The sequence below is a fragment of the Balaenoptera ricei genome, chromosome 3 (genome assembly GCF_028023285.1).
Source record: "Balaenoptera ricei isolate mBalRic1 chromosome 3, mBalRic1.hap2, whole genome shotgun sequence".
NCBI classification, from domain to species: domain Eukaryota; kingdom Metazoa; phylum Chordata; class Mammalia; order Artiodactyla; family Balaenopteridae; genus Balaenoptera; species Balaenoptera ricei.
Window position 1 is genome coordinate 127,367,092 of NC_082641.1, and position 25,009 is coordinate 127,392,100.

Below are 25,009 nucleotides of genomic sequence, written 5' to 3' on the forward strand. Positions count from 1 at the left end.
GCCCTGACTGCCCTGTCTCTGTGACTCCAGACAACTCGCTTCTCCACTCAGGACCTCAGATTCTCCAGATGGATTAGCCAGGAGCTGGGGGGCTGTACTCAGACCTTATGGGATGCTCGGGACCCTTCCAGATCCAGAATCCTCTAAGGCTGGGGGTCTGAGCCCTGACCGTCTGGAAGACTAAGCAGCCCCTGGCCAAGAGGAGCCCTTCTCCAGAGGGTCTCTGGGTGTCCCTGCTTCTGAAGGGACTCAGAGACCCTCTGCTCCAATTCCATTGTACATGTAGGGAAACTGAGGCTCAGTGAGACGAAGGGGCTTATCCAGGGTGACGCAGGGCCAGACTCAGCACCATATGCCCCTACGTCATGGCAAGTGGTCAGAACCTAGATTGGGCTGCAGATGCCAGAGGAAGTGGCATCACAGAGGTGAGAGGCTTGGGGTCCATAGGAGACACTTCTCTTTCCCTCTCTCCCTGGCTGTGTCCTTCCAGAGCCACGCTCGGGCTCTCCCATCGCTGACTTAATTCTTTCTAGGACTGGATGCAAAACCCGTTCAACAGTGCATTTCCATGCTTTTATGCAACCCTCAGGGGCACACGTGCACACACACCCGTGCACACCCCTTGTGCACGCAGTCACAAACATGCGTGTGTGGGCAAGTGCATCACACTCACATGTACAAGCGGCCTCCGTCTCACACCTGCATCTTCCAAGATCCTTGTTCCTCCAGAGATAATCAGTAGATGGCTGGGGCTTTGCCACCCGCTGCTGCTGAAACCCTCCCACAGTTAGGATGTGCCTGGACTGCCAAGCCTTTGAGAGACAAACTTCAGCTCCTGGACATAGTGGTGACCAAGATCAGGCTGCCCGAGGAGCAAAGCCCAGCCCAGTTATTCCCATCTCACCTGAACCCGATAGGCAAAGGTCATTCTGCCCTTAGTTGGCAGATTTTGTCCACCAAAAAGCATATGTGGGGTCTTCGGGCCCAGGCCTTGTTAGCTCTGGCCAAGATGTTGAGGCCTCAGCCCAGAATCCTGGCTCTCCTGGGGGCCAGCGGAAGGCCTGCTTCCGGGCCAGACCAGCAAGGCTGATGGTGGCCACCAGGGGGCGCTCCAGCCCAGCCTTTGCACACAGCTGCCCCTCCAGCAGCTGATCAGGTGTGTAGGGGATGTCTCATACCACCTGTTTCATATCATGCTATTTTTGTGCACTCTGCCTTATCCCCAGAGGATTTAAGATTCCTTCTGGAGGTTCTTTTGCTCACCCCTACTCACTGGAGGTACAAACCCTATGGGTTCCTGCCTGCTCCTGCCCATCTGAGGTTAGAGGAGGTCCAGGGTGAGGCCCCAGGCCCATGTGGCAGGACTAGGGAGGGGCCTGCTTCCCTCCCCTCCTTCCCAACTCATCTCCTGAGGAGGCCCATGCTGTGGTGGAGACCCACCCGCTCTGTCCTTGGGGAAGCATAAGAGTTTTGTTGGAGTTCCTCCTGGGGAACAAGATAGGAGCAGGACTGAGATATAGACAAGTATTGTGAACAGAAAGCTTAATGAGAGCGTAAAGTCTGAAGGCAAACCAGAAATATGCGTTCAGCCTGATTCACAGCACATGCAGAGTGAGTAAATGAGGGTCAGAGACAAGGACCCCTAAAGGTAGCCATCAGCAACCCCTGATCAACAATCCAGGCGGGACATGCAGAATGGACCCAGCCGACTCACGTGTAGGACTCAAAATCTCCATTGCTTATGGCTTCAATCAGCTGTTCTGTCACTTTTATAATTTCTTGTTTCCGCACTGTAAGGCAGGAGGGAACACAGAGAAATAATAGCGATAGTGATTGGGATGCAGCACCAACCACAGTTTCCTGAGCCCCTAACATGCACCAGACCCTGTCCTGGCACCTGAGAGCCTCAGAGAGATTGTCTCGTTTATCCTCACACTGTCCCTGGGTATCATTACTCCCATTTCATGGAAGAAGAAACTGAGGCCCAGAAAGGTGAAAAAGTGTGAAAGTTCCCTCAACTACAATGGGCAGAGCCAGTGTCTTAGTTGGCAGCCTCTGCCTCCAAACAGCATGCATGATTCTGGCTCTAGGCCTGATTTGAACCCAGGTCTTGATTCCAAAATATGTTTCTCCGTTACCTTGTTTTGCCACCTGAATCCAAGCAAAGTCACCTGTGGAGGTTGTCACCAGCAGCCACAAACCAGGGGCTCCCGCATGGTCCAAACTGGGGCCACTAAGGAAGGGCTTAGGGCTTACTCATCCCTTAGGTCTGAGTCAGTTTTTGTTCCATTTGGGTGCCTATAGGAATCAGACACTGAGCCTTCCAGAACTTTCTAGGCAGAATGAATCCCAACTGCTGACAGCTGGCCTCCCCTGTCCACCACTGAAACACCACGAACAACTGCTGTCTTCCTGGTAGAGGATTAGACATCAGTTTTCTTATTAGGTGTGTGATGTTCTGAGTCCCAGTTTTCCCATCTGTAAAATGGGGACACCATCACCTCTCATACGTTCAGTGCTGAACAAGTTGCGTAAAGAACCCAGGCTTCAGTACCAGACAGGCTTCTTCTAAATCCCAGCCCAGGTCTTTACAAGCTGTGCAACCGTGGGGCACAAGGTTGTTTTCTGGTCCATCGTATGGAGATGACAATGCCCTCGTCCCGGAGTTGTTATGAGCATGGGATGAGATGATGTGCCTGAGGCACTTGGACCAGAGCCTGGCACATAGTAGGTACACACTGTAAGTGCTGCCTTCTGTATCCTCCCACACTCATTACTGCATCTGCTCCTCACAGCCTGGGGGGTAGGGGGAGGCAAGGCTAGTTTCCCCCCATCTGACACATGAGGAGACCGAGCCTCAGCAATGAAGGAATTTGAAGCCAGATGTTCTGGCTCCCAGCAGGGCTATCCTCCCAGAAGCCTCAGGCGGTTTCCCAGGGCCAGGCCTGCTTCCCTTCCTCCCCCAGGCTCAAGCTTAACCTCCAAGCCGGTCAGTGAGCTGGCCTGCTGGAGCAGCCTCAGGTGAGATGGATAGACATGTTGCCCGTTTCTCAGGCAGGGAGCATGGGAGGGAGACGGCTCCTGGAGGAGGCCTTGTCCCTGCCCCTTTCCTCACCAACTGCAGGTGCCATCCCATCCCCCCTCACACTGGGGAGCTCACCTCAGGCCCAGAGGACAAAGAATCACAGGACACCCAGGCCGCAAGAACTCTTGGGGACCAGGGACTCAGCCTGCTTATCCAACATTGGGGAAACAGAAGCTTGGTAAGGGGTGTGACTCGCCCAAGGACATAGAACATTTTGGGTGCAGAGTTTGGCTCCCAGCCCAGGGCGTTTTCCACAGGACCCAGGAGCTCCAACGCGTTCCGTGATGTGTTGGGCCCACATGCTTGTCTCTTCCCCAGCTCAAATATGAGCTCCACGGAGGCTCGCTGATCCCTGGAGCCTGGAGCAGGCCTGGGCAGGCATTCGTTATGGAGTGAGTGACTGCGCCAGTGCTCAAGCCGCGAATCTTTGAAGCCCCCCAGCACAATTTCATGTGGTCCTCACCTCCCGGTCAGAGACAAGCTCCAGTCACCATGGAGGCGACAGGTGAAATAGTCTGCTCCAGTGGACCAACCGCCCCGAGCAGACTGTGCAGCTCCAAAGCCCATCTCCCTCTCCCCCCACCACCTGCCCCGCAGGGCAGGGCCCGGTGCCCAGCGCAGCTCTTGGCACGTGGTGGGCGCTCAGTAGCCGTAACATCACTGAAGTTACCATCGCCAATGTCAGTCACCACAGTGAGCCACTAACTCTTTATCTCCTGGCTCTGCGAAGAATCACCAGGGCTGGGAATGGGTCTGTCTTAGACCATGAGGTCAGCCGGGTGACTCTGGGGTCTTGCCTGGGGCTGAGACGGAGGCAGCTTGAATGAAAGAACGAGCGGATGGACCAAATCAGGGTCTGGGGCTGCTGGCCTTGCCCTGTTCCCTGGAATTGCCCAAGTTGCCTTGTGGCCTCTGTCCCTAGGAGCCCAACAGCCCGGCCTCCTGGTCAACTCTGCCCTCCTTCATGGAAGCTGGGGATTGAGGATGGGGAGAAACCCACCTCCACCAGGAGACACCTTGTTCCAGCTGCTCCCACATGAAATCAGGGTGATGATCCAGAGCGAATCCACATGCTTTAAGAACTATCCGCGGCTTTAAGAACCCTTCCCACTTGACATTCCTCGAGCCCGTGCTTAATGCTCTGTCTCCCATGGGCCGCTTCTCACCACCATCTCAGAGAGGCTAGTCAAGTGGTCAATGGCATGCATTCTGGAGCCAGACCCCCTGAGTTTGGATCCTGGCTCTGCTACTTAGTAACTGTGTGCGCTTGGGCAAGATACTTCCTCCTACCTCAGTTTCCCATATGTATAATGGAGCTACTAATAGTACTTACCTCATAGGGTGGTTCTGAGGATTGAGTTAAGAATATATCAATAAAAATAACTAACACACATATGGTCCTCACTCAGAACCAGCTACTGTTCCAAGCCCTTTATATCAACTCACTTATGTAAATAATGATGCATTATGTAAAGCACTGAGAGCGGTGCCTGGCACTCCATAAGCAAGCGCTGTGATTATCATCACTGGAAAGCTCTGAATTGGAAGTTCTCCCTGAGGACAGTTTCTAGCCTCTAGCCCGGGCAGGGACACTTCCCAGCAGCCTGATATATGATGGTTCAGTTTTGGTTGGAACTGTGGGGCTTGCAGCCTGCCAGGTAGGCCACCGCACTACTGGACAGCTTTTGCCATTTGCATCCACCTCCTTCTTTCAAGTTGCAATCTCCCCCTAAAAGCCCCTAGTTATATTTCTGGTCTGCCTTCTGGGATCCTTCAGTGTGTACCTGCTTCTCCAGACTCTGTGCCTTCCCCCACCAGTCTTTTCTTCTCAGGGCTGAAGGCCTCCCGCATGTGGCTTGCAGGATCTGGCTCAAGCTGGCCATCTATTTTCGAGGGTACTTAAGCTGTTTATTTGCCTCTCTGAGTGTGAGCACACAACCCCTGATGTGGCTTGAATATTGCAGAATATCAGGTCTAGGGTAGCACTCTCTATCCCCTCCCCAATTCTGGACACTACACCTCTATTAATGTAGCCTGAGGCAGTGCCTAACTTGGCCTCCAGCCACTCAGGACACCAAGTTTGCCAACAATTGAAGCCTAGCAGGCAGGACTCTCCCTAGCTTCATTCTCTGGGGCCAAAGATCTGGGGGTCTGGTGCTCCTTAAATCGGGAGAAATTCACTCTGGTTCTGAGCCCCTCCCATGCCCTTGGCAGACCTACTGCTATACGAAAGATTCATCTAGCAGCTGCTCAGTACCACCCTCTGGCATTTCTCATCTGCCAGGTGTTCACCCAGGCAACCAGGAGGGCTCCGCTATAGATGGGAAAGCTGAAGCTCCAGAGAGGTTAAGGCACTCTCTCAAGGTCACACAGTATGAGGAGGCTGAGATGGGATCAGCATTCCTGACTGATATTTCCCAGAATGTCTCTGCCCAGATTCTAAGGCAGCTCTTTGGGTTGGAGAGGAAATTGAATTTTCAAGGAGCTGACCAGGAGGAGATAGGGCGGTGGGGAGGAAATCTGGCAGAACCCCGTGCAGCTCAGAGGGTGAGAGCCCTGTGTATTAAGCCTGAGGGGCTGTGAAATATTAATGTCCCTTTCTTTGCTGAGGGGAGAATGTTCCCTGGAGGATGACATTTCTAATTAACTTTAATGTTAGGTCAGAATCCACCCCACCAGCTGCTATTCTCACTTAGTAAGAAGACTTAACAAATTAACACCAGAAAATGGTTCTCTGGAAACTTTCTCTGAGGCCTGGGGAAGCTGGGGGAGGCACAGAGCTCCTCTCTCCTGCCAAACAGGGGGAGAAGCTCCTGGATGGGCCAGCATCTCTTCCATCAGACATGGCCTTTTACATGTGTGGAAACTGAGGCAGGGAACGGGGTCCCAGTTTTACCATTAATAACATTGACATGCCCTTTCTCTTCTCTAGGCCTCAGCCTCCCCTCTTTATTTTATTTTATTTTTAAGTTAAATTTTATTTTTTTGGCCATGCTGCACAGCATGTGGGATCTTAGTTCCCTGACCAGAGATCAAACCCGTGCCCCCTGCAGTGGAAGTGCAGAGTCTTAACCACTGGACCACCAGGGAAGTCCCATCCTCCACTCTTTAAAAGGGGCATAAGTGAACTAAAATTCAAGACTTCACAAATGTTCCCATCCTGATATCTCTAAAGCAGAGGATAATGATTGTAAATGTCAGGCCTCGGGGATGTAACCCAGAGCCGTTACCCCAGGTGGAAAATGTCTTTAACGGGTCACGTTTTACATTAATAGCGCACACAAATTTTACATTCTAGTCCAAACATTTCTCTGTCCGTTGAACATATAAATATTTGTCTTAAAATAATCTTTGAGTAAAACTGATGCTCCAAGAAAACGTCATATGGCTTCCTGTCATTCAACCATAAGCTCCAGTTTGAAAGAAGAGAAATTAAGATTTATTAAACAGTGGCCACATGCCAAACACTGTGTAGGCACTTTAGACACAGCCTCTCATTTCATCTGCACAGCAGTCCTCTGAGCTTGATACTATTATCATCTCTTTACTGTTAAGGAAACAGGCTCAGAGAGGTTCAGTAAGTTGTCTAAGGTCACCCAGCAGATGGACTCCAATGAAGAATCACAGAGCCAGTTTGCCTCCACAGACCCTGTCTGCTCTGAGACCAGGATTATGAGGCCACAACAAGTCTCCTCAAAAATCCCAGCACCTTACAATGAGCCTCAAATATGGTGAATGTCTCAGAAACAACCTATCTCGGCCCACCACAAACCTATGGAATCAGATTCCACTGGAGCAGGGCCAGTGGAATGGTTAATAATCATACTTGAGGGACTTAGAATGCTGACCTGATCCCAAGGGAATTCTTCGAGATAATGCATTTTGAAGGTTGTCCCTGGTGCTTTCACAGACGCTTGATTTGCTCTAGCACCAGGCTATGGTGATGGAGTGACCATCTCCTGCCCCTGTTTTGCCCCAGCTGGGAATGACCGGAGAGGGACACACATAGGGTGGGGCTGGTCTTCCAAACACCGTGGCAGAGTCAGGAGGCAGTCAACGGCATTTAGTGTGTCAAAACTGCCTTAAATAAGCCTGAATGGCAATGGTTCAAAAATATTTATTACATAATAAAATGCTCTTTCCCCCATCATTGTATATTCTTTTAGAAGCAAATCATCTAAACTCCTGAAAATATCTCAACTGGCACAGCTGTGATCTCTCCAGGTCAATGCTGTTTTTCTAGATTTCAGAGACTCCCCAGGCATCTCTGACACACACCTGAGTGTGAGAACCCCCTCCCTTGCCGGTCTCCCTGTCCTGGGGGAAGAAGAAGGGCTGGGTACAGGCAGAACAGCAGGACGTCACTAACTCATCCAAGGATCTGGTGTCCCCTGGGTGGAAGTCAGCGCTCCATCCTCCCTCCTCCAAGCTCCAAACATCTTTCCACATGCCAAGGCCTCGTCAGCTGAGCCAGGCCCTGGAGCCACACTGCCTGGGTTCATATCCTAACTGTCCCCTTTACGAGCTCTGGGACCTTGGGCCAATTTACTCAACCCCTGAGTTTCTGAGCTGTCGAATGGGGTTAATCACAGTACCTACTTCTTAGCTTGTTGTAAAGCTCAGGTGAATATCAAGCACTTGAAACATGTCTAGCGCACAGCAAGTACCCCATAAAAGGCAGCCATTATTCCTATTACCATCCTATTATTTCCTCTCTTACTATCACATCACCGTTATCCGGGGTCTTGTGCCCCCTTTCATCTGAGGGCTTGTGAAGACTATTAGCCACTGGCTACAGTAGCCCCTGCATTTTGGGTCGGTCTTAGGCAGTGTTTCCCATATTCCAGTTTGTTGAATTTCCTATTGATACATTTTTGCTTTCCCTTCCTTTACTATTATTACTTCAAGTTTTTAAAATCAACTTGTGTTTTTTTTTTAAATCCAAAAACACTTCAAAAGGAAAATGTATACTACTATGATACATTTATGACTTGACTATGTTAAATTAATTTTTTCTAATACATGTTAAAGTCAACACATAACTGCTACCATGAGAAAAGTCCATCCAGGCACCTCACATAGGGAAATGGCACCCCACTGTATACCCAGTCTATAAGGAGCCAAAGCGAGGCTCTTTGTAGAGAAACAGCACACAAAGTTGGCCTTGGGGTCCTTTCAGGCCAGAGACTGTCAGTGAAAGGGGCCTGCCAAGAGGTCCGGGGGCCCAGATGCTGCAGGCAAGACCCCTCCTACCTTTGGTGTCTTCATCCTCAATGGTGGTGTTGGTGCTCTCTGAAGATTCCTGCCAAAGAGAACACGGGAGGTGGTGAGGCCCGCTTGTCAAGCGGGAAGAGGTGTGGTCTGCCGGATGCTGCGGCCCCGTTGCCGTAAGCCTCATTGGCTCTGCCATCCAGATGCTGCACTGAAAACCCTGTCAGACTTCCAAGCCTAAGGAGGGGACGGGCCCAACTAAGCAGGTGGCTGGTGGCGGGGACGGGGGTGTGAATGAAGGGGTGGATGTGTGGAGAGCCCTGGCCTTTCTGGAAGGGGGTCCTGAGCCCTGTCTGCTTGAGGGAGCAGAGAGGGGGTGTGGAGGGCAGAGAGGCACATGGTGGCCACAGGATGGGGAAGGAATACACACACTGGCAGGAGAGGAAGAGAGAGACGGGGGGAGGCCCGGTGTGACAGAGGCTGGGCTTTTCAGGGGGAGAAAAACCACACAACTGAGGGAGACAGCAATGGAATCAGAAGAAGAGGGACGTGGGCCACCATGCCACCGCAGGAACCCCTAGACAATGGCAGGGGCTGGTGGCTCCTCTGCCACCGGCAGGCCCTGGGTAGCCTCACAGAAGCTCAAGAAGGGCCTCTACGGCGCCCGCTACTTTGGCCAAACCAAGCCCCCCAGTGGCCACAACTGGCACAAACCAAGTCCTGAGCTGAGTTCCAGAGCAGAGGGCAAGGCGAAGCGAGAAGGAATGGGCTGGATGTGGGATGGGGTTCAAATCAACCTTCGCGTCCGAGGGAGTTCTCAGGTCTACCGTCAGGCTGCTGGCCTGGGTCATGGAGTTGGAGGTGTCAACAGAAACACGCCAACAACACGCACACACAACACACATATTGTCACACGAGGCACACGTACCAAGCACACCCTGAGCACCCTCTCCCCGCCCGGGTTCCCAGTGCAGCCTGCAGGAGCGAGGCAGGAGCGAGGGTTCGAGGCCCAGGATTTACCGGCGTTTGGGAGACGGCAGACACTCACCATTAACTGAACGCTGGAACTGGACTTTCTTTTCTGGAAAAACAAGGAGAAGAGATGGGACAGGAAAAGACACAGCGTGAAAACGGCAGGGAGCAGAGGAACGAACAACAGGGGAGGGTTGGAAGGAGGATGGGCCTCGGGGTCATCCTCTGTGGTCCCTTGCCGGCAATGGCATCGGGACAAGGAGTCAGGGCCACCAGCAGCAGCTGACCTGGCAGGGCCAGGCCTCTCTCAGCCTGGAGTTCTGGGGCCTCGTGCACAGCTGCCTGGGTCTCAACAATCCAACCACCAAGCTGCGGGCTAAGCCTCTCTTGGATCAGGGCTCCCCCTAGGCTAAGTTCAGATGGAGGAAGCAAATCCTGGGTCTCAGATACCAGGTGCCTAAGGTCTCCAGAACCCAAAGCTCTTGAAGGACAAAAAGGTGCTCGGGTCTGGAGATGAGGCCCAATGTCTCCTCCTAGACTCCTCCTGTGTCTCTGCTGAAAAGACCCCACTCCTGGTTTGGTTGAGTGTCATAGTCACTCAGGAAACTTGTCCAAAATATACATAACCAGGCCCCCTCTAAGGAGTTTGATAACTAGGTCTGGGCTGGGGCCTGGGCATCTTTATTTTAAACAATATCCCCAGGTGATTCCAAAGCAGAGACAGGTGTGGGAACCACTCCTCTAAGTGGCCTCAGAAGTCTTTCTTGTGCTCACAGCTTCCCAGTGACTGGCCTATTCGGCTCCTTTATGCTGATAGAGAAACTGAGGCAAAGGCAGACACACAGCTGAACCCAGAATTCTTTGGGCCCTGCCATTCAGCCTATTCTAGCTTTGGGGGGATTTGTCATTTCCCCTGTATTATCAACTGTGGAACCAAGGGAAGGAGAGAGGAACATGTAGACTATCTTCTCCTTCTTTCAGCTCTAAGCCTGGAGTCTTAAAGACTCACACTCATAGAAGGTTACAGGCCAAGACTGACACTTGCATTGAGCAGACAAGAACCTGGGGTCCAGAGACGGGCAGCGATCCACCCAAGGTCGTTCAGCTAGCTACTAGCAAAGCAGAGGCTGGAACCCCCAGTGCAGGCCCTCTCCTCTGTCCAGGTCTCCAGGTACCCACAGCCTGATGGCTCTTCAAAGGCTTATCCTGGAAGCACTTACATCTGAGAGGCCAGGAGGCTGCTCCCCTTGCTGCTCTGTGTGGGCAGCAGAGGGGAGACTTGAGATGCCCTCCCGGTAGGCCTTTGCCAGTGGGAGGCACTGGATATTCTCCAAGGGTCCTCAGGTCTAAGTCTGGGCTTTCTGACTCCAAGATCCAGGAGACTCTGAGTGCCAGAAGCCTTAGATCCTGTCCTCTCCATCCAGGGCCTCTGCATGGAGGTGGCTCACTGGGCATTTCCAGTGTAAGTGCTCACAGCCCCTGCCTCTGCCCCAGCTGGCCTGGGCAGTGTGACTCCTGCAAGCCAGTAGCCTGCAGCCAGCCCCTCCTTCCCTGCCCTTTCCTCCTAGTGTTGGCCTCACTCCTGGATGGAGCCGGGCCAGGCACAGTGTGTGTTGGAGGGGACAGGCCCACACAGCTCGGCTGTCAGCAGAAACCTGAGGAGCAGCATGAGGGCCCGGAGGTTCCAGGCAGGACACGAGGAGGGAACACAGAGCAGAGACTGCATCAAATTCGGACGTACAGTGACAGGATGGGACATGGGGGAGAGAGGTCATGACGCACGGATGGGACACCAACAGGGGGCAGTGAGTGGGGTTGAGGGGTGGGAGCGGTCAGCCCCTCTTCATGAAAGTAGAGGCCTAGGAGTGGCTGGGACGGGGGGCATCGCTTCTTGGTAATAGAAAGACTCGATTTTCCTGAATCACAAAATGATGATGATACTAATAATAACCCTACACCAACCAGCATGTTAGTTTCATTTAAAAAGTGAACTGTCAACAAAAGTAGAGTCACATCTCTTAGAACCACGTGAAGAACATGGTTCTAAGGTTGGCAGGGATGGTAGAAACAGAGGATGGTCAAAGTTAGCCTTGAAAAGCCCTTAAAAGCCCATAAAGTACAGTATTGTGTCATATCTTGAACTCCAACCCGCCAGTTTTTCCTCCAACGTTGGAACCGATCACTGCTTCTTCAGTTAAGCCCCAGGTGGAATCAGTGGTTTGTCTCTAGGGACCAAGCTGTATTTCCTGCTTTGGCCGAGCACATGTTGGCTACAGGAGCATCACGATGCGGCTGCACCAGGCCCACCCTGGTGGGAGCCTCTCACCAGCCTCCCTGAAAACAGCTCTTCTCCTCTTACAGATGACGGAACTGATGGCCCAGGTCCCCAAGGGAGGGAACAGTGGGTCCCAGGCTCAAACCCCTGGCTTCTTGACTTGAGGTCCAGTTTCAGTCATAGTAAAAACATGAATGGACCTCCCTCCTCTTGCAGGCCGGGCTCCCCAAATCCTGGGCAAATCCCCCTGGGTTACTCCCGTCTTCCAGCTGGATGTCTCCGCTCCTCCATCCCAAGGAAGGGGAGGAGGTTGAGCTGCAGAGAAAGGGACGGGCCAGGAATAGCCTTTGAGTGTCTCTTCCTCCACACCCAGGCCACCCTGAGAAGTCGCTCAGGGTCTGTCCTGCCCGACAGGAAGCAGCAGCACTTTCTTCAGCTGTGCCCACTGGAAGGCCCTGCAGTGAACAGCCAGAGCCCCGCCACGCTACGAGATGCCCTTGCCCTCAGACAGCCTCCGCCTCCTGGCCTTGCCCAGAGAGGAGCCAGACTAGAGATTCGTCTCATGACCCAGCCTGAGGCAGGCCCTGACCAGGGCTTTGCCAGGGCTACACCCGAGCGCCAAGCAGACGGCGGCAGCCCTCCCTCAGACCCTCCTCCTCCACCTACCTGGGCCCCAGCCCACTAGCGCCTGTGGCCTCTGCCCCGTATCCCCCAAATATGATTTTCCCCAGGGAACCCAGTACCCCCAGTGTCTACACACTAGGGCCAGATTGAGCCCCAGCTGCTCCAAGCCTGCCCCCCTCCCCCGCAAGTTGCACATCCCTCTATCACCCTTTCAAAATGGGAGGGGAGGGGGGTGACTCATGGGTAACCCAAAACAGCAGGTAAGCCAAAACTCAATTCTGGATTCCATTACAGCATTTGGGATGGATGTGTGTTAACTTTATAAATTGGGCTGGCTTTAGATCTGTGTTTTCCAAGTATTTTCTTGAGCAAACTTCAAGAGAAATCTTACCCGAAAGCCCAACACATAAAGCAGAAAAGATAATACTACTGACTAGCATCTCATGAGCATGTATCGCACGCCAGCACCGTGCTAAGTCCTCAATACGCAGTATCTTAGTTCATCCTCACAAACAGCCCTGGGAGGTGGGAGACCCTGCTCACCCATTGCTTGAATAAGGAAACACGGGCTCAGGAGATTCAAATAATGGGCTATGAGCTCACCCAGGCTCTCTCAGCCACTGCGATAGCTGGTCCACGGAGCTGTTCTGGCTGAAGTGGGTGTGAGAAGCCCCAAAACCTCTCTGCTTGGCCTCCCCCTTCCAATCCCTCCCCATCTGCTGCCAGAGGTACCTCCCCAGAACCTCTGGGCTCCAAGGAGTTCCATTTGAAAACCACTGGCTTTGACTGATAACCAAATTAATTACATATTCCTCAAGCACCCAAGATGAGAAGGGAAAATGATTTTTTCTTGTTTGATTTTAAAGTTGAAATCTTGGAAATCACGGAGTTCACAGCCCTCCCCCCTCCCACTGTACCTATGGGGAAACTGAAGCCCCCAGAGGGCCAAGAGCAGAGAGGAGGGCCATATCCTGGCCTCAGGCAGACAGCCCAGATCCCCTCCCATGCAACCCCTGGCAGATCAAAGCCAGGGGCCTGAGACCCTAAATGCCACTACAAACCAAGCCATGAAGCCACCAGCCCACCTGGGTGGCTGTGTTTGGACAGCATCCCACACCTTCCAGTGTCCTGGGCACAGCCCAGCCCTGGGGCCCTGGCCAGGCAGGGATCTGAGCCCAGAAAAGGCAGGGTCTCAAGAGAGGAGAATCCACAAGGCGAGCCAGTGGCAGGGGAGGAAGGAGCTGCAGAGAGTAGGGGACCAGGCAGAAAGTAGGGGACAAGGCCCCAGAGAGCAGAGGCAGAAGAGAGAGGAGGGAGGGAGGGGTCAGTGGGGTGTGGAGGAAAGCAGCTCGGGCATCAGGGGTGGGGACAGGGCAGGCCTGGGTCGGGGAGAGGAGGGGATTCTTAGCACTGAACCGGCAGGCCTTGATGGGGATGGGTACCTCTGGGTGTCAAAGCCAAGAGGATTGGCTGTCCATCCCCTGCAGGCTTTGTAGGCTGGACTGGGGCGTGCACTGGGTCAGGGGCCCATTCCAGCCAGCCTACACTCGGGAAGGAGGAGGTCACCCCTCATGACATCTCTGTCCCTTCTTTGCACCCACTCACTCACCAGTCCTCCAGAACCGCAGAAATCTCCTTTGACCGGCCCTCATGCCCACCCCAACCCCAGGCCACCTGCCTCTCCCACCCTCTTTCAACCCTCCCCTCCCCCACCGGCCCCCCACCAGTCCTGGTGGGAGGGTGGGCACCGGAGCCCAGGTCTGGGTCTGGGGATGCCAGCCTGCACGGGTGAGCACATCTGCCCAGAACAACATCAGCAAGGCCTGGCTCTCGTCCCAGCCCTGCAAGCCGGGCCCTGTGGGCGGAAACGCTGTCAGAGGCAGGCCCTGCCGGGCTGTCCGGGACTTACCTTCACACCATCGTTCTTCTTGTTTCCTCCACTCTTCCCGCCTGCAGAGGAGAAAAAGTAGAGGGTTACCAACACCAGGCAGGGCACCAGGGCCCACAGGGTGAGGAAGAGCAACATCCACGGGCAGCGGAGGGCACAGAGCCGGAGCAGCGACGTGAGGAGACCTCCTCCCCTCGCTCCTCTTCCTTCCTGGGCGGCCCTGGGTCTGCCGGTGGCCCGCTGGGTGGGAGTGGGGCTGGGTTCTCAGCAATCTCAAGTGTGACCCTCTGGCTCCATGGGTTGAGGGAGGTGCCCAATGTGTCCCAGGACCGTGGGATTGCTGTTTCAGTCTGGGGATTCCCTCCAGATCCTGGTCACCACCCGTGCTAGTGGCGGCCAACACGGAGGCCCGGCTGCCCAGCCCGGGGCTGGATGCTCGCTCCCCGCCCCGGCCCGCTCTAATTTTAGCCCCATGCTGCTGCGGAGGTCATGTGTCAGCCCTGCCTACTGACTCTGGACAGCTGCGAAGCTGCATTTTGCTGGTGATAAGAAGCAGATGCCCCCACTCTGGGGCCCACCCCTGCCAGAGCACCCATCCCCTGCAGAGGCCTCCCTACCCTCAAACTCCAGAGCCCCACACTGGGGCTGGCTGTGTCCCTGGTGGCTGGGAAAAGCAGAGCAACAGCTCTCAGGGAGGCCCCACCTGTCATTTCCCATTCCCTTCCTTCTCACCTCCTGGTCAGAGCCCTTGGAGAGGGCATCAGTCAGGAAATGGCATCAATGCCCAGCCCTGTGCAGCCTGACATCTGGCTGCTTTAAACCTCAAGCAAATGGCCTTAAGTTAAACCAGACAGTATCTATAAAGTGCTTAGCATAGCACTTGACGTGTATGCGGTAGATGCTCAGTAAATGGTAGCCACTGTAAGTCCTTTTCCTGGTGGCCTGGAGAGAGCGAGCTGGGGAAGAGGGGTGGTTACTGCACGCTGATGCCCCAGAGGCTTGGAGGGATGGGGCTCATGGCTGGTCCAGCTCCCCAGTCATCCTCACATTTCCACCTATGACCCCTCTCAGGCTCTCATGCAACTTTTCCCTCTTGCAAAATTTCCCTCTTGCAAAGCAAGGCAGTGGTGGGGCCGGGGGAGTACCTCTGGATCCCAAAGCCGAGAGGAATGGCCAGCCGTCATCATGGGCTGTGTGAGCTAGATCAGGATGCACAGCAGCAGGGCGGGGACTTGCCCCTCAAGCCTCCAAGGAGTCCCCGCTCAGCTCCCACCCACTATTACAGGACGGTGGGTCCCGTGAAGCCACATATTCTGATTTTCAAGAGAAGTCAGAAATCTGGGATTTTCTATGAAATCTCCTGGTTTTTAAGTGCTGGAAACTCTTGCCAAAAAAAAATTTTTTAAACACCACTGGTACCCCCAAGCACATCGAGAGAGAGGGACTAACCCATGGGCTCCGTTTTGTGAGCTCTGGACTAGAGTGCCCTAGAGGCCCTTCAGTTGTTAAAAAAAGACTCTGACTGCCTGGGTGGCTCATCTTTCAGTTTAAGGAACTGCAGGATCCGTGTCTGGGGAGAGAGTGGGAAGGCAGTCCAGTGTGGTAGCGAAAGCCCGAGTCTGAAGTCGCAGGGTCTTCGCAGCCCTGGGTCTCATTCTCCCAGCTGGTTAAATGTGCAGGTGGACCCTCTCAGCGAAGCCAGGGCTGTAGCTGCCCAGAGCCGACCCCTTGCAGTGGAGCCAGCCACGTGCCGCAGCAGCTCTAGCTGCCCCAACCAGAGGGCCCCTTGGGTGAGCCTTGCTGTATCTGCTCAACTGCCCCATCCGCCGCCCCGGGCTCCCCAGAGAGAAGCCTCTGGCGGACGCTGTTCCACGGCACTCTCTAACATGCCAAGGGGAGCTTCTTGCTAAGCCCTGATGCTAATCCCCTCCCCTTCTCTCTTCGGGGCCACATGCCACAGGTCACTGGGCACTTCCCGCCTGAACCAGCCTAGGCCAAGGCCAAAGGCTCTTCCCTGGACTCCTTGGTGACCCAGCCTGGTAAGGCACTTGCTCTGGGGCTGGTCATACCTGCACTGAAAGCCTCCTTCTAACAGTGTGACCTGGAGCAAGGCAGAGTTTACCTCCCTGATCCTCTGTTTCCTCACTCAGAAAACAGGGATGGCAATCACCTTGTCACAAAGACCACGTGAGTGAAAGCATGGGCACTGCTTCGTAACTGTAGGGAACAGGAATACTGCTACTCCCTGGGCCTGGGTCAGTCCCTCCTGGACCTGTACCCTGACGTCTGTGAGGCCCTCCCCTCTGGCCAGCCCAGCCTGAGAACCCCAGCACTGCTGTGAGGTGGGGGAGCCAGACTTAACCTCTAACCCTTCCTGGTGGGCCCTTGGCTTGATGACCTTTGACCTTTATCTACTTCTGCAGGTTTGCATCAGGTGAGCTAAGTCCCCAGTCATGGGGTCCCCTACAGCCCCCCTCTCCCCAGGCCCTCTGGCCTGAGGGCACCAGATACCCCATACGGCAATGCCCCTACCTCCTGCAGGATGTATTTGGAAATCTGAGGTCCTACCACCTACCAGAGAAGTTCCTGGTGGCCAGCATAGTGGTGAGGATGGCTCCCTGCAACAGATAAGAGGAGGGGGTTTGGGGGAGAGGAGGCCAGAGGTGAGGGGGGAGAGGAGAGACAGAGAAATGGGAGGGGAGTGGGGAAGGAGAGGCAGGTGCTCCATTCAGACACAAAGCCAAAACCTTCTGCCCCTTGCCCTCCATTCCTCCATTTCTCTCACCCCACAGCCCCGAGACCATCCCCAACTCCCTGGAGAAGGGTGAGGCAGGGGTGAGCTAGGCCTTAGCTGGCACCGCTCTGGGTACACGGCTATCCTAGGAGCAGATATTAATAGATTCCACCGGCCTGGCCAGAGCTGGTGGCTGTGCTCTGGGACACCTGTCAGTGGGGCTCCTAAAGGCCAAGGAAGTTTCCTGACGGGGCAAGGACAGTAGACTCTGCACCCCTTGGTCCCCCCCTGTCTCCACCCTCTGCCTAGGGCACTCAGCTCCTCACTCCAGTACTAGTTCGCCCCTCTGTGGCTCCTGGGTTCAGAACCCTGGGTTAAAGAGGAAAAACCCTCCTCTGTCAATGAAGGGGCTGGGGACCAATGGCCCTCCTGGTTCTAATTGCTCTCTGATCTGAACACTCTCTGGGTCTGACAGTCCATGATTTTAAGACTCCCTGATTCTGACATTTTGAGACTTCTTCCGTGACAGCTCCCACTGCGGGCTTGGGGGTGAGACGCAATTCTCCTGGCATCATGCTGGCCACCACCCCGTTGGCCCGTGTCCCTGTCCTGAGCCACCATGCCAGGCCTGGGAGCAGTTGGTGAGGAGCTTCCGAAGGAGCCGGGGCCTCAGCATCTGTCACTCAGCATGTTGATGGCTTTTCTGTTCCGACCAGCTGGGGACCCCTTTGTTGCTCTTCCTACCTGCTCACGGGGTCCCTGGCAAGGTCTAGGCCAGGAGATGTCACAGCCCTGAGAACACACAGACCTGCTGAGAGGCTGGCAGCTTAGGGCCCACCTGGGTCACACTGTGGCTTCCTTGGAGCCACAACCCCTGTCTAGTCCCTCGGCCATCCCTCTCCAGTGCTTGGCAGCTGGGGTCTCTCACCCCCACCATGGTCTCCTGCCCAGTCACATGTCACCCCCGGAAACCTCTCCCAGCCATGCCGAAACACTTGCAGTCCCCCTAAGGGGTCATGCTCACGCCTCCAGACTTCTGCACAGGCTTTTCTCTGCGTCTGGAACATCTGCCCAATCTGTCTCTATACTGTTAATACCTGCTTATCCTTCGGGATCTCAGCTCAAATGACACTTGCTCAGGAAGGCTTCTGCGATCCTTCCCTGGTCCATCCAGACCTGCTCCATGGCCCTGCTATGCACTCCCACAGCCTCAGGGCATGTGGTCACAGCACTCACCACTGCCCCATAACGTCTCCATCACTTGTCTGTCCTCACCGCCGCTCACTGCCCAGCCCAGACAGCAGGCGTTCAATAATGCTTGTTGACTCAACAAAGGAAAGAACTAGTGAGCGGGTCTCTTGGCCACTGTAGAGACCCAGGCCAAGCTACTCCCACAGCCGGGGGGCATGGAGGGTGAGGACCTGCTGTTACCTTCAGTTTTCTCCTGGCGTTGAACTTCTTCAGGCAGTCCACGGTCTCCTGTCTGTGCATGCAGGAGGCCACGGTGGACCGGTGCTGAAGGGAGTTGGGGAGAGGTCTATGAGCGGAAGGCAAGCCCTCCCTCCCCCTCCAGAATATCCTATGGATGTGGTTGTCATCTTGGGGGAATGATTTTTTGTTCAAGGGGATGGTATAAACATCCTGGCAACGGACATTCAAAGCCAGTAGCACCCCCAGTCATGTGCCAACCCAGAATACCTCCCACTTGCCACTCTCCCCCTGAGAACAACAGTGGGGTCAGTGTCTCTTGGATTAAGCTCCGTCGGCCCCATGCTGGGCCCTCAGGCCCAGGGGCAGGGGCCAGGCCTCCGTAGGGGCGTTATTCCTGAGGTCTGAAGGGGCTCCCAGGAGGGGCCTTGCTGAGGAAGGCTCACCGAGATCCAGGGGTGCTTGAGGGCCTCGGCGGCCGTGATGCGTTTGGATGGGTTGATGGTCAGCATCTTATTGATCAGATCCTTGGCTTCCGGGGTGACAGTGTCCCATTCTGGTGACGGGAACTGGAAGGGGCAGAGGGGCCAGGTTTGCCCAGCCTACCCCAGGCCACCCCTGCGATCCCCCAGCCCCTGACTGGCAGGGGAGCAGGCAGGGGTCCTAGTGTCCTTCTACTCGGGCGTCCACAACCAGGAAATGGTGCAGGGTCCCGACCCCAGGACAAATCAGAACAATGGCCGGGGAAAGGAGGCCTCCCTCTGCTCTTCTGAAGCCGTGCCTTATCTGCAAAGCAGCCAGACAGTGGTTACAGCCCAGACTTCAGAATCAGAAGTTTGGGTTCAAGTCCTGGCTCTGCCTCCTGGGCTGTGTGAGCTTGGGCAAGTCATGTGACCCTGAGAGATGTTGTGAGGATTAAATATGATATAGACCACGTAGCATATAGCTCAATAGGCATCAGCCATGCAGAAAAGCAGTACAGCTTGGTTGTTAGAAGCATGGACACTAGAGCCAGACTGCCTGGGTTTAAATCCCAGCTCTACCGTTTCTTAGCTAAGTGGTCTGGGCATTTATTTAACCTCCTTGTGCCTCAGTTTTCCTATCCGTAAAATGGGGGTAATAATAGTACCTATGTCATGACTGGTGTGAGGATGAACTGTAGTAATATATAGAAAGCATTTAGAAGACTGCTACGTGTGTTAGTTATTATTACTATTTGTATATACAACATATAATATGTGTGTATATCTATGTATGTATGTATGTATGTATACATGTATGTACGTATGTATCTATCTATCTCTCTATACATATAGAGAGAACCTGGCTCCTGGGGCCTGCCCTCTGACCTCTCACACCACGTTGGTGCTGCTTCTGCCCTCTGGGGCCCCATGAACTAAATCCCATCCCTTAGATGCCCAAGTCATTAGGCACTGCCAGTTCATGGCCTGGCCCCAGTCAGCCCTCAGGCTCCACCTGCTGTTCACCCCATCCCCACCCCGTAGCTAGAGAGTGGCAGGAGGCCTAAATGGGCTGGGAGGGTGGGACAGGGTCGTCCTCGGGTCTCTGGCCTCACTGGATGGGGCCCAGGGGATGACAGGGAGGCTGGAGAGAGGCGCAACACTCACATCATAGGCGCCAGCTTTGATCTGCTGGTACAGGCGGTGCTGGTCCTCATCCCAGAACGGGGGATACCCAACCAGCAGGATGTACAGGATGACCCCTGAGGAGAGGACCAGCAGAACCTTCAGCCTCATGAGGAGGAGTGATGGGGTGGGGGGGGGTGAGGGAGGAGAACGATGGGAAAGGACAGAGAGGGCACCAGAGGGGCAGGCAGCCAGGGGGACTAAGGGGCCTTTGGATGGACTCACCACAGGCCCACAGGTCCACAGGCTTCCCGTACGGGTCCTTCCGCAGCACTTCTGGGGAGAGGTATCCGGGTGTCCCTGCGAACCCTGCTCCCCAGACACACAGACAGGCAGACACACACACAGAGGTCGGCAAGTAAGTAACCCGGAACAAGATCCTGCTGGAAGAGGGATGAGGTTGCCCTGGAGATGGGGAAAACGCCCCCTGCCCCCAGAGCCGGCCAAAGGCTGGAAGCCCTGGCCTGGTAAGATACCAACGCCTCTAGACCAAGGTGGACGAGGATGGAGTATACCTGTCACCACGCCCCCCCAGCACCGAGAGCCTCACGGCAGAGTCATTGATCCATCTCAGGGTCCCGCCTCAGAGTCACAAACTTCTAGCACAACCCTCCTGGCAACCACTACCAATCAATCGCTGGTGGCTCTAGAGGTGAAATGTCCTTGCCTGTCAGTTCCAGGCTGAGCTGAACCCTCACCCATTCCCCACCCCTTCCAGGAGCTGGTCCTGGGATGGCAGAAGGCCTGTCCCTAACTCTGGCTTTGCCCTAAGTCACTGAGGTAGGTCTCTTTTCCTTCTGGGCCTCAGTTTCCTCATCCGAGAATAGCGGATTAGGGATTCCTATCCTAAACACCTCCCAGCACTGTTGGGGAGATTCGTTGAAATAATGGACACCCAAAATGTTTTAACGAGTAATTGTGAGAATAGTTCCTATTTAATGAGTGTGTGTGCTAAGCAGGGCTGAGAACTTTCTATGCCTGATCTCATTTACTCCTCACACCACCCCCAAGGAACATACTATTATTATCCCCATTTTATAGATAAGGAAACAAAGGCTCAGGGAGGTGAAATGACTCACCCAAAATCATATACCTTGTAAGCAGCAGAGTCAGGATTTGAACCCAGAGCTCTGGTTCTTAACCACTGATCAACATTGCCCACTAAAAAGTAACCCCAGAGAGCTGAAAGGACTCAATTATGCCAAAATCTCAGAGCACACTGGATCATCTGAGCTTAAATCCTGGCTCTACCCCTTTTCATCTCCTTTGACCTTTTCTTAGTTTCTTAGCCTCCGTTCCTCATCTGTAAAATCGGGATAATAATCTAGCACCCAGGCTGTTAGGGGAACTCATGGAAGCCCCTAGCCGACACTGCCGGGTGTGCGTGTGAAGAAGTCACATACTGTTTTAATGACAACCATGTCCCTGCACCAGGCCCCCAGGGAGCTAGGGTGGGTGACCCCCACTGACTCAGAAGCTGCAGGGATGGGGGGCTCTGCTCCCTGAACCCCAGATGGGGCAATAGCCATCTCCTCTGCTCGGGCAGAGGGTTCCTAGTGGCTGATGTGTCAACTCAAGGCTGACCCCCAATACCCCCTGACACCCCCTGCCCCTACTCACCAAACCATGCCTGCTGTTCCCCCTCCACCTCTATGGCCAGGCCAAAGTCCGCCAGCTTCACCGCGGCACCCTTGAGCTTGGAGGCCAGCAACAGATTCTCCGGCTTCCCAGGACCAGAGAAAAGAGGGAAAGGGGGAGGGGAAAAAGCCAGAGGACAGTGAGCTGATTCAGAACCTCACCTCTGGAGCTCGGGGCTTACAGGCGGAGCAGCTGAGCGACCCAGAGGCACACCGCCCGCACCCTGCCCCCAGCCCCAAACACAGAACCCTGAGCTTCCCAGAGACGGGACTACCCCGCTGTAGCCCTCCACCTTCTGAAATAGGAAGACCCTTCTTCAGCCTGCCAACCCCTCCTTCCCCTTCCCTCAGGGTTTGGTTCTGGGGCTGAGGTGGGGGTGGGGCAGTGGGGAAACAGCCATCACCACAATAAGGAAAAAGAAGCAACATTTATTGTGCTTCCACTATGTGCCAGCCCCTGGGCTAAGGGTTTTGCACACATCATTCCATTTATTATCTCAACAACCCTTTGGGGTAAGCATTATTATCTCTATTCTCCACAGTGGCCTTCTTACATCCCCTGAAACAGTCACGCTTGTTCCCACCTCAGGGCCTTTGCACTTCCTGCTCCCCCTGCCTGATTTGCTCTCCCTCCGTGCGTCGCAGGTTTGGCTCCTTCTCATCATCCGGCTCTCACCTTCATGTCACCCCCTCCAAGAAGCCCTCCATGACTACTCTATCTAAAGGAGGAGTCCCCAGGTATCTTCTGTCTTAGCTCCTTGTTGTTACCTTCATAGATCTCATCACAATTTCTAATGTGTTTTCCCATCTGTCTATGTGCTTGTTCATTATCCGTCACCTCTGTACAATATGAGTTTCTTATGTGTTCTGTCCACCAATGTATCACCAGCACCTAAAACAGTGGGCGGCACATAGCAGGCACTTAAGTATTTGTCACATGTATAAAGATGAGGAAACTGAGGTTCAGAGAGGTTAAGTGACTTGACTGAGATCACACAGCTAGTAACTGATAGAACCAGATCGAGGCATAGTCTGGCTCCAGAGCCGTGCTCTGAACCACTCTAGGCTGAGAGATGTGGGGCCTCCTTTGTGCCACCTGGCCTGTGGGGCATGAAGGCTGTCATCTTCTGCTGGGTCTGGAAGACAGGAAATCCCCCTCCTCAGGGCAGAGAGGTATTAAAAGTGGGAACTTTTCAGTTAGAAAGCCCTAGCTTCTGTTCCCAGTGCTGCCACTTCTACACTGTGGAACTTAGGCAAATTCTTTCACCTCTCTGAGCTTTAGTCTCCTCTCCAAAAAGTGGGGCTAATGCTTACTTCGTGGGGTGGCATATGGATTAATCACGATAATCCCTGCAAAGCACTTCGCAGTGGCCTACAAATGCTTGATAAGTATCAGTACTCATATTTTTTGTTTGGGGAGGAAGAGCAGGGGCTCCGAGTCCCTGGAGACAACTAGTTTCTTCTGACCCCCTTCCCTACTGGGACTTCTGAGGAGTCTCACACCTGACCTTTCACTGCCCCAAACAAGGCAGGATGCAAACAAGTATAGCTCCTTCTGCCCCTCGTTAAGGCCTCTTTGGTCCTCTGGGGACAGTGTTCCCAACATGTCCTGGGTCTCAGTAGCTGTCCTGCCCTGATTTGATGAATGTGCCACTAATTAATCTATCCGGAATGGCCTAAATTTGCGCTGCCTCTCCCCGTTCCTCCTCTCGTGCAGGGGCTCTGGTTATAATGGGAACAGGCCCCTGGGGAGGGCTGCCCTGCAGTTTGACCAGAGACCAGTGCGTGCACACTCGCCTGCGGGTCTAGACTGAGACACTGGGAGCTCACCTGGGCTCAGGTGCAGAGCCACAGATGGCTCGTGGCAGTCAGAGGTGAGCAGGGGTTCTGGTCAGAGCACTGCACCCCAAAGAGGGACCTGGACTGACTGCAGGATGCCCAGAGAGGGTACCCGGGATGAGGAAGGCCTGGAAATCCCATCCTAGGGGGGAATGGAGGAAAACAGCCTGCAGAAGCCTTAGGAGCTACTGCAAAGCCACTCACGTGCCTCCAGGGTGCTCTGAGCTGGAGGCTTGACCTCTGTGTGGCCCCAAAGGGTAGAACTGGGGTTCACAGGTGAAGCCCCACAGTGGGAAAGATTGAAGGAGCATTTCCTAATAGTTCAAGGGGCTACCCCATAAGAAGTGAGTTCATAGTCACTGAAAGTCAAAAAGCAGAGGTTTGGTGGACACCTGGCAGAGTCACCTAGAAGGGTTATGTGACCTGCAGAAGCAGGAGGTGCAGTGAGTGGCTTTTTGGTCCCAGCCCACCGGGAGCATGGGATCTGGGGCCAGAAGTCCAGGGCTCCAGCCCTGGCTCAGGCACAACTGAACTGCCTGTTCTCGGGCAAATCCCTTGGATTCTTTAGGCCTTAGTTTCCTGCTCTGCAAAATGGGGGTGGTGTTATGCAGCTACCACACACTGATGCCCTGAAGCCCAGCAGAGGAGCGCCGTGAAGCATGTGCTGACCGGGCGGGGCCGCGCAGCTGGTGACAAGCTCAGACTCCACATCTGCTTAGTCCAGTCCAACTCCTTCAAGTGGGAAGAGGGAGGACTTGGAGGGCCCCAAAGCCTGTTTTCCTACCTCACCACTCCCCTCAGAGGCCTAGAAGCAAGACTGATAACGTGTCTGTGTACCGGGCACTGTGCTGTCTCCTTTGACATCCTCAGCAACCCTGTAGCGAGGTTGCTATGGCAACCCCCACCATAACGAAGCTGAGGCAGTGCAGCTAGAAAGTGGCCCAGCTGGGATTTGGACTCCACCAGAGCCAGCCTTGGTGGCCTAGCTGCCTCTCACCTGGCCGGGCACAAAGCACCTGAGGCTGGGAGTCGGGAAACCTGGGTCCCCAGCCCAGATGCTCCACCTCCCTGATCCCGGTTTCCTCATCTGAAGAGTGGGGGAGATATTCCCCACCCAGCCCAATTCAGGGAAGCTCACGGGGTTCTGATAGTAACCCTGGCTCTGCAGGTGGAGGGAAGGGCAGGGGACGGAGGAGCAGGCTCCCGGTGAGCCGCACCCTCACGTGGGTCACTCACCTTCAAGTCCCGGTGTACCACCCCCATCTGGTGGCAGTGCAGCACGGCCTCCAGGATCTGCTGGATACAGTGACTGAAGAGAGAGAGGAAGGGGGCAGGGGGTGAGGGCGGGCCTCCCTTGGGAAGCCAGCAGGAGGGAGTGCCCTGCCCCCAGGCACCATTGCCAGGCTGCACCTGGCACTCACCTGGCATCTGCCTCACTGTAATACTCCCGGGCCACGATGTCTTCAAACAGCTCCCCGCCGGTGACGCTGGGGAGACAGGCACAGAGTCACTCACGCACAGAGGCCCCAGGTGCCACGTCTTTTGGAAAAGTCTCCAGGAAGCTAAGAGTGGGGCCCAGGGACCTCAGAACCTCAGCCCCACAGGGAGGGGCCCCAGAAGCCACAGGGGTGCTCCCCACGACAACCCCCTTCCTGACTTCCAGCCCACCC

General features: G+C 54.6%; 1 protein-coding gene across 1 annotated transcript in view; it reads right to left on the reverse strand.

Annotated features, from left to right (window-relative positions):
• Nucleotides 1-25,009, reverse strand: part of CAMK2A (calcium/calmodulin dependent protein kinase II alpha) — a 62,238-nt gene that overhangs the window by 6,096 nt on the left and 31,133 nt on the right. Inside the window, exons 5-16 of the mRNA XM_059917495.1 lie at nucleotides 24,761-24,826; nucleotides 24,576-24,648; nucleotides 21,484-21,586; nucleotides 20,089-20,172; nucleotides 19,846-19,940; nucleotides 18,664-18,786; nucleotides 18,221-18,304; nucleotides 16,631-16,673; nucleotides 14,077-14,117; nucleotides 9,345-9,377; nucleotides 8,339-8,387; nucleotides 1,715-1,790 (exon numbers count right to left, since the gene is read on the reverse strand). Of these exons, the coding sequence (XP_059773478.1) occupies nucleotides 1,715-1,790; nucleotides 8,339-8,387; nucleotides 9,345-9,377; nucleotides 14,077-14,117; nucleotides 16,631-16,673; nucleotides 18,221-18,304; nucleotides 18,664-18,786; nucleotides 19,846-19,940; nucleotides 20,089-20,172; nucleotides 21,484-21,586; nucleotides 24,576-24,648; nucleotides 24,761-24,826 (870 nt within the window). The remainder of the gene's footprint in view (nucleotides 1-1,714; nucleotides 1,791-8,338; nucleotides 8,388-9,344; nucleotides 9,378-14,076; nucleotides 14,118-16,630; nucleotides 16,674-18,220; nucleotides 18,305-18,663; nucleotides 18,787-19,845; nucleotides 19,941-20,088; nucleotides 20,173-21,483; nucleotides 21,587-24,575; nucleotides 24,649-24,760; nucleotides 24,827-25,009) is intronic.